The sequence below is a fragment of the Lactuca serriola genome, chromosome 5, assembly GCF_051521515.1.
Source record: "Lactuca serriola cultivar US96UC23 chromosome 5, Lser_US96UC23_V15, whole genome shotgun sequence".
In the NCBI taxonomy this organism is placed as follows: Eukaryota; Viridiplantae; Streptophyta; class Magnoliopsida; order Asterales; family Asteraceae; genus Lactuca; species Lactuca serriola.
In genome coordinates, this window is record NC_136412.1 from 253,217,540 (window position 1) to 253,229,857 (window position 12,318).

Consider the following 12,318-nt stretch of genomic DNA (forward strand, 5'->3'; position numbering starts at 1 on the left):
AATTAACCGACACATTAATTAAACCAAACTACTTAGACAGAAAAATCACAAAGAAAGTTGGGTATTCTTGCGATGAATTTATATGCAAACAAGTATTTATGTATAATACATTTTTATATTTGTTCAGATGGATCGTTGAGTTATACAGAAGCAATAACATGATGTAACATAATTAGCATGCTTTTAAAAAAACTAATCCTGATGTTTTCAAAATTCAAACATTAATTTTTATACTTATTTCATTTAATTAAAAATCACAATTCTACAAAATTAATATGAGAGGTAGGGTTGATAGGAGAGAAGGGTGGAATTTGGAAATGAATTAATGTAGGGAATGGGTTTTTCACAACTAATAAAGGGTATATTTGGGAGAATTTTAGAAAAGCTCCATAAGCTAACTATAAAATACGTTTTTAAACATACTTAAGCGTATAAAAATTAGATTTTTATATATTTAAACATGTTTAAACATATTTAGTGTTTTATATATGTATTTAATTATTTGGTTATGTATTTTTTTCAAATAAAAATGTATATGTATAAAAAACAATACTTATGTTTATTAAAAAAACATATAAAAATGTATTTGTATATAGTTTATACATAATAAAAACGTATTTATACAATTTAGAAACGTATTTATATATTTATATATTTTAAAAACATATTTATATATTTGAATATTAAATAACTATTATAATTATAATTATATTCAAAAAATTTAAGCGTTATGCATTATATATCAAACTTCAGGAGTTAAGTAACAAAAAATACTCCAGCCTAGTGGAAGTATCGTTCTTGTCTTTGTGGAGTCCTTACAGAAGGTTCCGAGTTTGATCCACCTTGTCGCTCTCTTTTCCCCCTAAATGTATCTATTTTTAAAATAATGGAAATGAAACCTCAGCGCCTATGTGGCGCTATGTCAGCCAAATCAGCGCCATGTGGCACGCCACGTGTGTAGTTAACCCCCTACCAACTTGGAAAAAGGGTAAAACCAAATATTTCGTGAAAACTTAAGGACTTTTATGACATTAGCACTTGTCCTTATGTTAAAATGACCATTATTTTATTTAAAAATATAGCTAACATAATGAAACTATTCTGAAAACTTCAAGAATTTTATATAAAAAAAATATATATATAATTTAGTGGTTTTGGGAAATTAACTATAATTTAATCAACAAGTTAAACCATTGATGGTTTTTCACATACCTAAATCTATCTTTGTATGTGCTGGAAGGATCCACATCCAGCGTCAACTTTACAAAAAAGTTATTGAAAGAAACGATTTTGTAAGAACAATCACAACAAGAAAATTAATCCCTCACACAAGTTGTTAAGACTTGTATATGGATACTATTAGTCTTTTACGAGAGAACAAAAAGGTTAAATCAATTCCCTTTTTTTAACAAAGAATACACCACTAATAAAAGAAACATCGCCTAAGGGTTGAGATATGTTTTTTCCAAGTTGACTAATATATAGTATAATGGAATTTTACTATATCTAGTCATAACCTTTTAAACAAAATTATTATGTATATTACTGTAAAAAATCTTTTCATAAACCCCACCACATATCTATCTCAAAACAACTTATAGACGCATACATTTACCATTATTGTAAACGCATGATAGTGGACAAACTATATAATATGCCTTATAATAATATGCCCATTAATAACAAACAAGTATCATTACCCCACCCTTGTACATCCGATGATACTCAAGATCTAGAGATCCCCATGTCATGGACATGGTGGGTTCCATGTTTATTTTTAGGGTTTCAATAACCATCAAATATTATTTAACAAGACAATAATAGTACCAAGTAAAAAATAATAATGGCAACAATCCAAATAATTTTCATCATATTTGGCATGAATTTAACTGGAAACATCTGTATGTGGAATATCAATTATATACTACAATTTTGGCAACCCACAAAAAGAGAAGCATATAAAGTAAAGTAGGAGTAGGAGTAGGACAGGACATTGTATGACAAGACTGCACAATATGTCCAAAACTATTAACTAGGACAATTTTGTCCTACACATCTTTCCTACCCCCGTACAACAAACCAAATATATACATGGATATTGTTGTTTTTTTTAATATTTTACTGCTTAATGTTAGACACACACAGGGTAAAAAGTCTCTATCTTCCTTCTATAAAAAACACTTTATATAAACAAACATCATTATCCGTTCAGCCACTTTGCCAATACCTTAGTGTGTGTGTGTGTCTGTCGGCAAGATGACATGATTATAATAATCGTGTAACTGTTATACTCGTAGTGGCAAGCAACTTAATAGGATGATGACACGAACATGTCACATCTTAAACCTAAACTTACAACGTTATAATAATACTTGGTGTGTGTGTGTGTGAGAGAGAGAGAGAGAGGGTTTGTGTTGCGCCTATTAAAATAGGTTGTTTCCCTTGTAATTTATTTCCTCCGTGATCTAAGGCCTACTACTCTACACAAATCTTATCTCCCAAAAAGAAGCCTAGATTCGAATATGAATCCCATAGATGAAGAAAAGAACTGGCTGACTCTTAACGTGGGACAAAAGCTTCAAGATTCTTGTTCAAGATCAAAACCAATTTCAGGGAAGAAATGCTATTTCTGCAAGAGGAAGTTCTACAGCCCACAAGCACTTGGGGGTCACCAAAATGCACACAGAAGGGAGAGAGATGCAGCAAGAAGATACCACTCTCTTAACATGGACACTAAGTTCCCAATTCATCGAACACTTGGTGTGCATACACACTCACTTTCATATACACCAACCACAAATGAAGGAGGGCAAATAATGGTAACAGTGGGTGAGTATGGAGCTACATGGGTGAATGGTGAAGAGGGTTTAATGTGGCCTGGCAGTTTTTATTTGGATTCACAAATGGCGGCTCCTCAGCCTTTGGATCAACTCTCACTTGATTTAACCCTCAAGTTGTGACTTTGGTAAATCTATTTTATGTATAAACTTTGTTGATTAGGTTTATTTAAATTGTGTATGTGCTTCTTCTGATGATTTTGTTGCAAGTGTGTATGGGTTTTTTTAAGTTTATATATATATATATATATATATATATATATATATATATATATATATATATATATATATATAATGCAGAAGTTAAATGAAAAAGGAAGTGGATATATCATAAAATACATCCACAGGTTTATGATAATCACTTACTCGTCCAAAAAGCATATATATATAAATATATATATATATATATATATATATATATATATATATATATATATATATTATGATTATCACACAGCAATTGATTTTATAAAAGTTGAGATTACTGAAAATAAATAAAGTAAAGCTTACAGTTACAGGGTATCAGGGATTTTAAGCTTTTGGGTGTTGTGAAAGACAATAGGAAAGCATTTGACTGATGATGTTAGGATCGTTGTATGAGGCAGAATCAGAAGGATATCCTTTCTGTGCAGTGTATTGATTATCTTAAAACTAAATTCAATAAAAAAAAATCATAAACTTAAACTTTACCATGCTTTTGCTAAAAGGAATCTTATTTGAGGTAGTGGAGTGGGAGTGAAGGAGGTTTTATCATTTATGTCTCTGACTCTCTGTATTATGAATTTCGTCTTCCAGCTTAAGAGAGTTATTGCATCTACTAAGGGTTTATAATGTTTGATTCCAGAGATAGAGATTTATAAAAGTGGGTTTTGATTATGAAATCTAAATTTATTTTGTATTAAGTTCAGATTTGATTTTTGGGATTTTCGTTGAAATTGTTTGATTTAGGGTTCTTTGGAAGGGAGGTGAAAAAGACAAGGGAAAAATGGTCATTTTGACAATCTTAACAGATAGGCTGTTAAATCTGACGATCCAAGGACAGGGGCCAAAATTTTCAATTTACTTAAACATTTACAAGGTGATTGATATATTCTAATGCTGACTTTGCATTTATTTAGATATAAGCAAACGTGTGATGCTTTGCTTTCTTTCCATTTTAAATTATTAAGATTCTATAAAATAAAAAAAATCAACAACAAAAATGATCATTAAGTTTGAGAGAGTGAAAAAAGGCTTACAGAAGCAAGTGCCTTAAATGTAGTTTCCCTCCAGCAAATCTCGCAAATGATGAGTGGCTTTGTATTCTCATTAAAAGTGCAAACGACACGAGTATCCCTTAATTCATCTTCATATAAAATCACCTCATCATAAAAGAGAATAGGCTCTTTTTTTGATGCAAGTGCAACCACATTAATTTGTTCATCACAATCCTCCCATTTTAGACAACCCTTGTTTTCCTCACTATCTGCTCCACTGCCACTCTGATCATCATCCAAAATATTTTATAAAAAGTTGTAATTTATTATATCACCATCAAGTGATTTCATATAGATAAAAAAAAAACATTAACTGAATAATTACCTCAACAGTTTCACTTCCAGAATAAGGTGTGGTGAAAGTGTAATCATAGTCCAGAATCACCTGCTGAAAGGGTTTGCTGCAAAACAAAATAAAAAATTAAAATTTGAGATTGGATGGAACTCTACATCTTATAGATTTGTTAAGGCTATTATGTTTGGAAATTGGAAGACTAGCTGAAAAGCTAGTTGCTAGCATCTAATTGATAAAAATTAAGGTTGGTAAAAGGTAGCTGATAAGCTAGCTCGGAAATGTATAATAACATAAAATTTAAAATACTTCAGTTTAAACACCAACCACATAGATAAACGTCCCAAAGATTCATTGTAATTCATATTATACTTTACTTAAATTATTTCAGTAAATAACATTACCTTAATCAATATATATATATATATATATATATATATATATATATATATATATATATATATATATATATATATATATATATATATTGTTAGTGACCTACTTCATGTTACTACAGAAAATGTCAGGGGTGAATGGTTAAATGCTAGTTGTTGATATTTTATTTTCACTTAATTATTTGTATTAGACGATTAACCGACACATTAATAAAACCAAACTAGTAAGACAAAAAATCACAAAGAAAGTCGGGTATTCTAGCGATGAATTTATATGCAAACAAGTATTTATGTATAATACATTTTTATATTTGTTCAAATGGATGATTGAGTTATACATAAGCAATAACGTGATATAACGAAATTAGTAAACTTTAAAAAAACTATCCTCATGTTTTTAAAAAAAGCTCCATAAGCTCATTGAAACGCTAGTCTAAGTAGCTTTTCAAAAAGACTTATTAGCTACTTTTAAGATTGCCAAAAATGAAAACCTAAATAAGCTGGTTGTGGTGTGCCAAACATAGCCTAACTATTAGAAAAGGATCAAAGAGAGTAGTCCCCTTACTCCCTTAGATGTGTGTATAGCAACTTAAATAATCAATTAATCATGATCGTAAAATATGCAATCAATCATGACATTAAAAAGAATATATACTCAAATGTTAAATAAAAAATCTTTGGACATAATGAAAAGGGGGAACCTAGTATTGCCAGGTAGGCTAGTAATGAAAACAGGGTACATTGGTATGTGCACAGTGCACTTCTTCAAAAATAATAACAAAACTAACCAAGCACTAACTGCACTTATAACTTATAAATGAAAACAAACTTGTAATTTCATGTGAATTTTTCTTGAATGCTCACACATGGTACTAGAGTTCTAGTTTTTTATGTGGTCCTCAAAATTTATATTTTGTCATGCTTCTCTTGTACAAAATGTTTTCAATTGCTTTATGTGATTATGGCATTATTCCAGTATGTTACTGACTAAATAACTAAAAATTAAGAAGAAGACTGAAGATAAGAGTGTATAAGACTATAAGTATAACCTTCTGAATTTCCACTGTGCAGCTGCAGGGACTTCAACTGGTGGTAGGGCTTCTTCCTTCTTCCAGCCAAATTAAATAGATATGTAGAATGTAGATGCAAATCTAGGTTTTCATTTATTTCCTTTTTCCATTTTTTGGGGGAAGGAGGGAGGGGGGAGGGGGCTGGTATATATTGGGGATTACATCTCCTTCTTAATCAAAATCATAGCATGATAATTATCAAGAGTCTCTTCTGTTAAACATGACAGCCAGATGCCAACCCGTGAATCCAAATTATTGGATAAGTACCCAAGTTTTGTATACCAAACCAGGTTTATATTTCCATTTGTCCAAATCTCCGGAAAATAGCTAGTTAATCCATGTTCATAACATTTCGATTTTTCCAAACTAAATCATAATTCAGAAAACAGCTCCTTGCGACCTCATGTAAGATCAAAACAACAGCAGTACTCGATCACTCTCCTAATTCCTAAGAATTCCAAGCTTTACTAAACAGATTATACCAAGAGCCTCTGGAACATCGCCGAAGAAATTACATATTATAACGACAACTTAATACGCAGAATTCAACTCTTATCCAATGTGCTTTAAACAAAAGAATCGATTGTTATTGGACAATATTTGAAGTGTGTGTGTGTGAGAGAGAGAGAGAGAGTACGATTGTAGGTTGAGGGAGGTGAGAACTGAGCGGTTGCTAGACTCGATCTCCCAGCCATGAATGCGGAGTCCTCTACGTCCGTCCGGTGGAAGCTCTGCTCCGGCGGTTTTTACCTCTTTCTCGTCCGCTTCCCAATCCATCTTTGAATGTGAGTCGGAATCGTAGGTGGTGTTTGCAGAAAATTTGAGATTTGCACCCAACCCACGCTAGATGTTGAATTCACATAGCTACTGTTTGTGAACTACTTCGGTTCATATTTCACATCTGCTTAATTGTTTTTGTTTAAATCAGTGTATTATATATTCATTTATGTTTATATATTTTAAATTATGTTTTTTTTATTTGTTCATTTTATGTTCGTTTAAGATGATCACGAACATAAAGAACGAATATGAACAATGTAATTTGTTAAACGAATGAATATAAACAAGAGAACTCGTTCGTATTCGTTTATTTGTTCGGCCAACTTAAACGAACGAACATGAACAGTCATGTTTGTGTTCGTTCGGTTCATTTACAGCCCTAAATGTAACGGTAAATAGGATAAAAGTCATTAAATTGATATCAAATTTTTAATATTGATGTTGTATATTTTTTCCCTTAAATTCTTTTTTCCAGTTTATTACAATTACGATGTGTCATGATTTGACATGTTCACGTGTCAAAATTAAATTTATTTTACAAAAAATATTAGGTTTTCACTTTTTAAATTTTTTACATTAAATTTTAATAATTCTTTTTTAAGTTTTGACATTTTATTTTTTTGTTTCAAATCAAACATCATTTATTTCAATTTTATTTAATATTGATTATTTTTCATTTAAAACCGTATAAATAATTTTTCTTACATATGAAGCTATATAAATACATTTTTTTTTATTTAAAACCATATTTTTGTATAAATACAATATTTTTTACAATCAAACCATAATGTTATGTATACATATATATTAGTTATATTATAGTCGTATTTTACATTATATACACAACTTTAAAATAAGTTTAGAGGTGTGGCGTGTACAATCAGATATGTTAATTTGATCTCGAGAACACGAAGGTCCGGAGGACGGAGGTCACTTTAATTACCAAGGGATCTAACATAATGAAATTATTCTTAAACTTCAAGAAATTTATATAAAAAGTATAATCTAGTGTTTTTAAAAAATAAACTACAATTTAATTGACAAGTTAAAGTTAAATCATTCATCCTTATCTGTATAAATAAAAAAAATAAAAAAAAAAAAATAATAAAAAAAAAAATAAAAAGACTCAATTAGGCCTTTAACCGGTTATAAACTTATAATCATGTCTTAGGCCCGATCACCAAATCCTTAATGATGCATATACAAGGTGTTTGAGTTTGAGTTTGAATTGAATGCATAAAAGTTAAAACAATCACATTTTGAATATAAATGAAAGTAAACATATAAGACAATACAATAACAATTACACGGTATAAAAATAAAGGATTATAGATTTTCATATTCATTTTTATTGAAAAATATTAAAAATAGAATGAAAGCTACAACCTTGTATTCAATATGAATTCATTTTAATAAGAAAAAAGGAAGATTAGACAAATCAACTAATAAAAACTCTCTCGTTTGATACAACATTCACGCCAAAACTCTTCGGATAAGCAAATTCTCCCCAATATTTAATAGAAAATTTCAGCTTCAAACCAGTTAGCTGCAAACTCCAAAGTATCCATTAAATCAACAAAATTTTATCTTGGATCTTGACATATGTACCAAGAATTAACGCCAAAACTCTTTGGATAAGCAAATTCTCCCCAATATTTAATAGAAAATTTCAACTTCAAACCAGCTAGCTGCAAACTAAAGATGAATTTGTATCCATAAAGAAATTAAGCTTCCCAAACATTTGTGATTATGATTCCATTTATTATTTTATTCTTCCTATGAAAGGCAACATGGTGGGTTCGGGGCGGATCAGCATATCCCATCCCCGAACCCGATAGTTAAATTTGGCCCCGACCCCGATCCGATACCCGACAGGTTTCTTATCGGGGCGCCCCGTTGGGGCAGAAAATTTCCCCGATCCCGAACCTGAACCCGAAACCCGATATAGACTCGAAAACCCGAACCCGAAACTCGAAAATGGAAAAAACTACAATAGAACAATAAGAAATTAAAACCTTACAAAGGCTTAAAATACCAAATAATTTCTTAACATAATTGAACCAAATATGAAAAACTAAATTCATCGCAATAGTACATTACATTTAAACATTAAAAAAAAAAAAAAAAAAAAAAAAAAAAAAAACTCAAAATCAAACAACCTCTTCTACATCCCACCTTGTTGATCCACATAATCAAACTCAAAATCAAGCAACCTTTTCTACATCCCACCTTGTTGATCCACAAAATCGGTATTTACTTGATTATAACATGAAACTCTTGACTACTTTCAATTGGAGCATGAATTTGACTGTTTGAATTCATATCCCCTGAAAAATAACTACTAATGTAATATCAGTAATCAGATACAATAGTTTGTTTAGTTCAAATCAGCTCAAATTCGAAATCAGATTCTTTACAAAATCAAAACTCAGACTCATCAGAAAACAAAATTCAATTCAGCATAACAGAAATCAAATACAACAGTTTGAAAGATGTGATGTAAGAGAAAGATTATACGGAAATTTCGAATATCTTGAAAGTAAATCAACTTAAGATTGAAGTTTATGAACATTATAATGAATATATCAAACAAAACGACGTATTATGGTGTGTTCGGGTACCTAAGCTTATATACCCTTAAGGGTATATTCACTTTTCCCATATATATATATATATATATATATATATATATATATATATATATATATATATATATATATATATATATATATATACTTGATTATTTGTAATAGACAATTAACCGACACATTAATTAAACCAAACTACTTAGACAGAAAAATCACAAAGAAAGTTGGGTATTCTAGCGATGAATAAAGGGTTATTGTCATTATAGCCCAACAAACTTTAGTATATTGGTTTAAATGGTCCCTCATGACTTTTTTGACCTTTTAGGGGTACATATTTGTGTTTTACCGTTTTAAAAGGCCATTATAAAAAATATGAAGGGGTCACCCGGTGAACCCCTTCCTATTCATCAGTTTTTGATATGCCACATGGCATTTGGTCAACTAAAAATGGTCCACGTGGCGCCCATATGTCATCTATGCGGATTTTTCCTGTTAAAACTATGTCGGTGGTGAAAGTCTTTGTTCTCTCTCGTTGCTTCGTTGATCGCATTTGCCTACTATCCTCATTCTTCCCTAAATTAAACAATCTCACCTTACTCAATCTGTTCTGAAACAAACTCCACGGATCTATTCCTGATTTCATGGGCGAACTGTCGAAGCTGGAGGTATTACAGCTCTGGGAAAACAACTTCACTGGAAGCATTCCTCAAGGCCTTGGTAGGAACAGAAAGCTACATATCCTTGATCTGTCTTCCTAATCTATGCAATGGAAACAAACTCGAAACGATAATCTCTTTGGGAAATTTTTTATTTGGTCTGATTCCGAAGTCTCTTGGTGAATGCCAATCGCTGAATCGAATCTGAATGAGAGAAAATTTCCTCAATGGTTCGATTCCAAAAGGGCTTTTTAGTTTGTCTCATCTCTCACAGGTTGAACTTCAGAACAATCTTCTCTTCGGCGAATGCACGGTGACCGATTATGTGTCGGCGAATCTCGGTCGGGTCGGTTTGTCCAACAATCGGTTAACCAGTCCACCATTAGCCAATTTTCCGGTGTGTAGAAGCTTTTACTCGATGGACCCTGTAAAGAAGGAATCACAAACGCCACCCATCAACCACATTCAAAATCACCAATCTCCGCCTCTATAAAACTTCTTCTCGTTCTTGGCATACTCCGCTGTTCCATCATCTTCACCATTGTAGCAATCATCAAAGGTCGATCTATCAAGAAAGCTTGCAAAGCTCGATCATGGAAGCTTACTACTTTCGAACGCCTAGATTTCAATTACGATGATGTTCTCAATTCTTTAAAGGAAGATAACATCATCGGAAAAGGAGGAGTCGGGATTGTTTACAAATGCGCCATGCCCAACAACGAACTTTTTGCAGTGAAAAGATTGTTAGCCATGAGCCGTGGTTTTTCTCACAACCATGGATTCAATGTCGAGATTCAAACCCTAGGAAGAATCAGACATCGACGTAGCGTCTATGTTGGTTGTTGGACTCCAAATTTTTCTTAAAGATGGGGGATGTGGCTATGGCGGTGGCTCGATTTGTGTAGGAAAAGAGGAGTAAGGGGAAGAAGAAAGAAAACATGAAGCACTGAGAGGAGGGGTAAGAGTGGGTTTGGGTTTGACAGGGGTTATTTGTTTTTCTATTTTTAATAATTAGATTTAGTTTATAACTTATGAAAAAAAAAAACCATGTCATCAAGAATACCGGTAATAATAAGTCGTGAGCCTTTTTTAGCAGGTAAAAATAGACTTTATGCCCCTTAACTACCAAAAAAAAAAGTCATGAGGGACCATTTAAACCAATATACTAAAGTTTGTTGGGTTATAGTGACAATAACCCAACAATAAAATAGGATCTATTTTCATAATATAGTGTTCTTCATAACTTGCAAGAGGCTACACACAATTTTTTTTTTTTTTTTTTTTTGGGGGGGGGGGGGGGGGGGGGGGGAGCTGGTATTGGGGATTACAATGTCTTCTGAGTGAAATCTCAGGAGGTGAGGATTGAACGGTTGCTAGACTCGATCTCCCAGCCACGAATGCGGAGTCCTCTACGTCCGTCCGGTAGAAGCTCAGCTCCGGCGGCTTTTACCTCTTTCTCGTCCGCTTCCCACTCCATCTTTGTATGTGAGTCGGAGTCGTAGGTGGTGTTTGCTGAAAATTTGAGATTTGCACTCGACCCACGCCAACTATAGCATCTAGGTTTGAATGATACCTTCTTCCGATTTTACTATTTTAGTTAATTTTCATATGACTCTCTTATATTACAGAAAATTACAAAATTAGTCCCTATAGTTTCTGGTTTTCTTAAAAAATATTGCACCACAAGTTTAAAATGAGATTTTTTTTTATTTTTTTTTTTTGGTTTTGGGGAGGGGGAGGGGAGAATTTTGGATTTTTTCCTTGTGTTAAAATGACCAATATACCTCTTTAATTTATTTAAAAATATAGCTAACATAATGAAACTATTCTGAAAACTTCAAGAAATTTATATAAAAAAAATATAATTTAGTGGTTTTGGGAAATAAACTATAATTTAATCAACAAGTTAAACCATTGACGGTTTTTCACATACCTAAAATCTATCTTTGTATGTGCAACTTGGCACAAAATAGTCTTCTACAGAAGCTCCTGGATTGTACCTGTCTAATGTTGACCTGAGAATACAAGTTATTTGAAAAGCGAGTATCAGCATTTTTACAAATGCTGGTGAGTTCATAAGCATTTAGTGACATTTTATACAAATAACTTTATATAAGTAGTAGTTTTCAAATATATAGTGAAATAGAGTCCTTTCCATAAAATCCTATATTTTCTAATTAAAAAGCAGTCTTCTACCAAGACTGGTCAGAGTTATGTGGTAAAAAGTAGTTTTCCCTTAAACACTTTCATTATCAAAATACGGGATTTGCTTTTTAAGAAAGTCGGAGAATAGCAGGGAAAATAACATATGCCTCAGCAGTGAGGACTGCTGTCTAAGGCAAAAAGAATCATAGACTCCAGGAGAGTATCGAATGAACAGTACGCCTGGCTCAGTCTAACAAAAGGAGACACAAACCCCATCCAGTATCAAATGAAAGGTATGT

General features: G+C 32.0%; 1 protein-coding gene across 3 annotated transcripts in view; it reads right to left on the minus strand.

The window, feature by feature from the left end:
- Window positions 1–12,318, minus strand: part of LOC145054029 (TIP41-like protein) — a 97,450-nt gene that overhangs the window by 7,941 nt on the left and 77,191 nt on the right. For 2 of the 3 annotated variants that reach the window (XM_079002164.1, XM_079002162.1), the window contains exons 3-4: window positions 4,419–4,494; window positions 4,076–4,318 (exon numbers count right to left, since the gene is read on the minus strand). In XM_079002164.1, the coding sequence (XP_078858290.1) occupies window positions 4,076–4,318; window positions 4,419–4,494 (319 nt within the window). Of the gene's footprint in view, window positions 1–4,075; window positions 4,319–4,418; window positions 4,495–6,487; window positions 6,738–12,318 lie in introns of those variants that run through there. The other variant, XM_079002163.1, reaches the window with a different exon arrangement.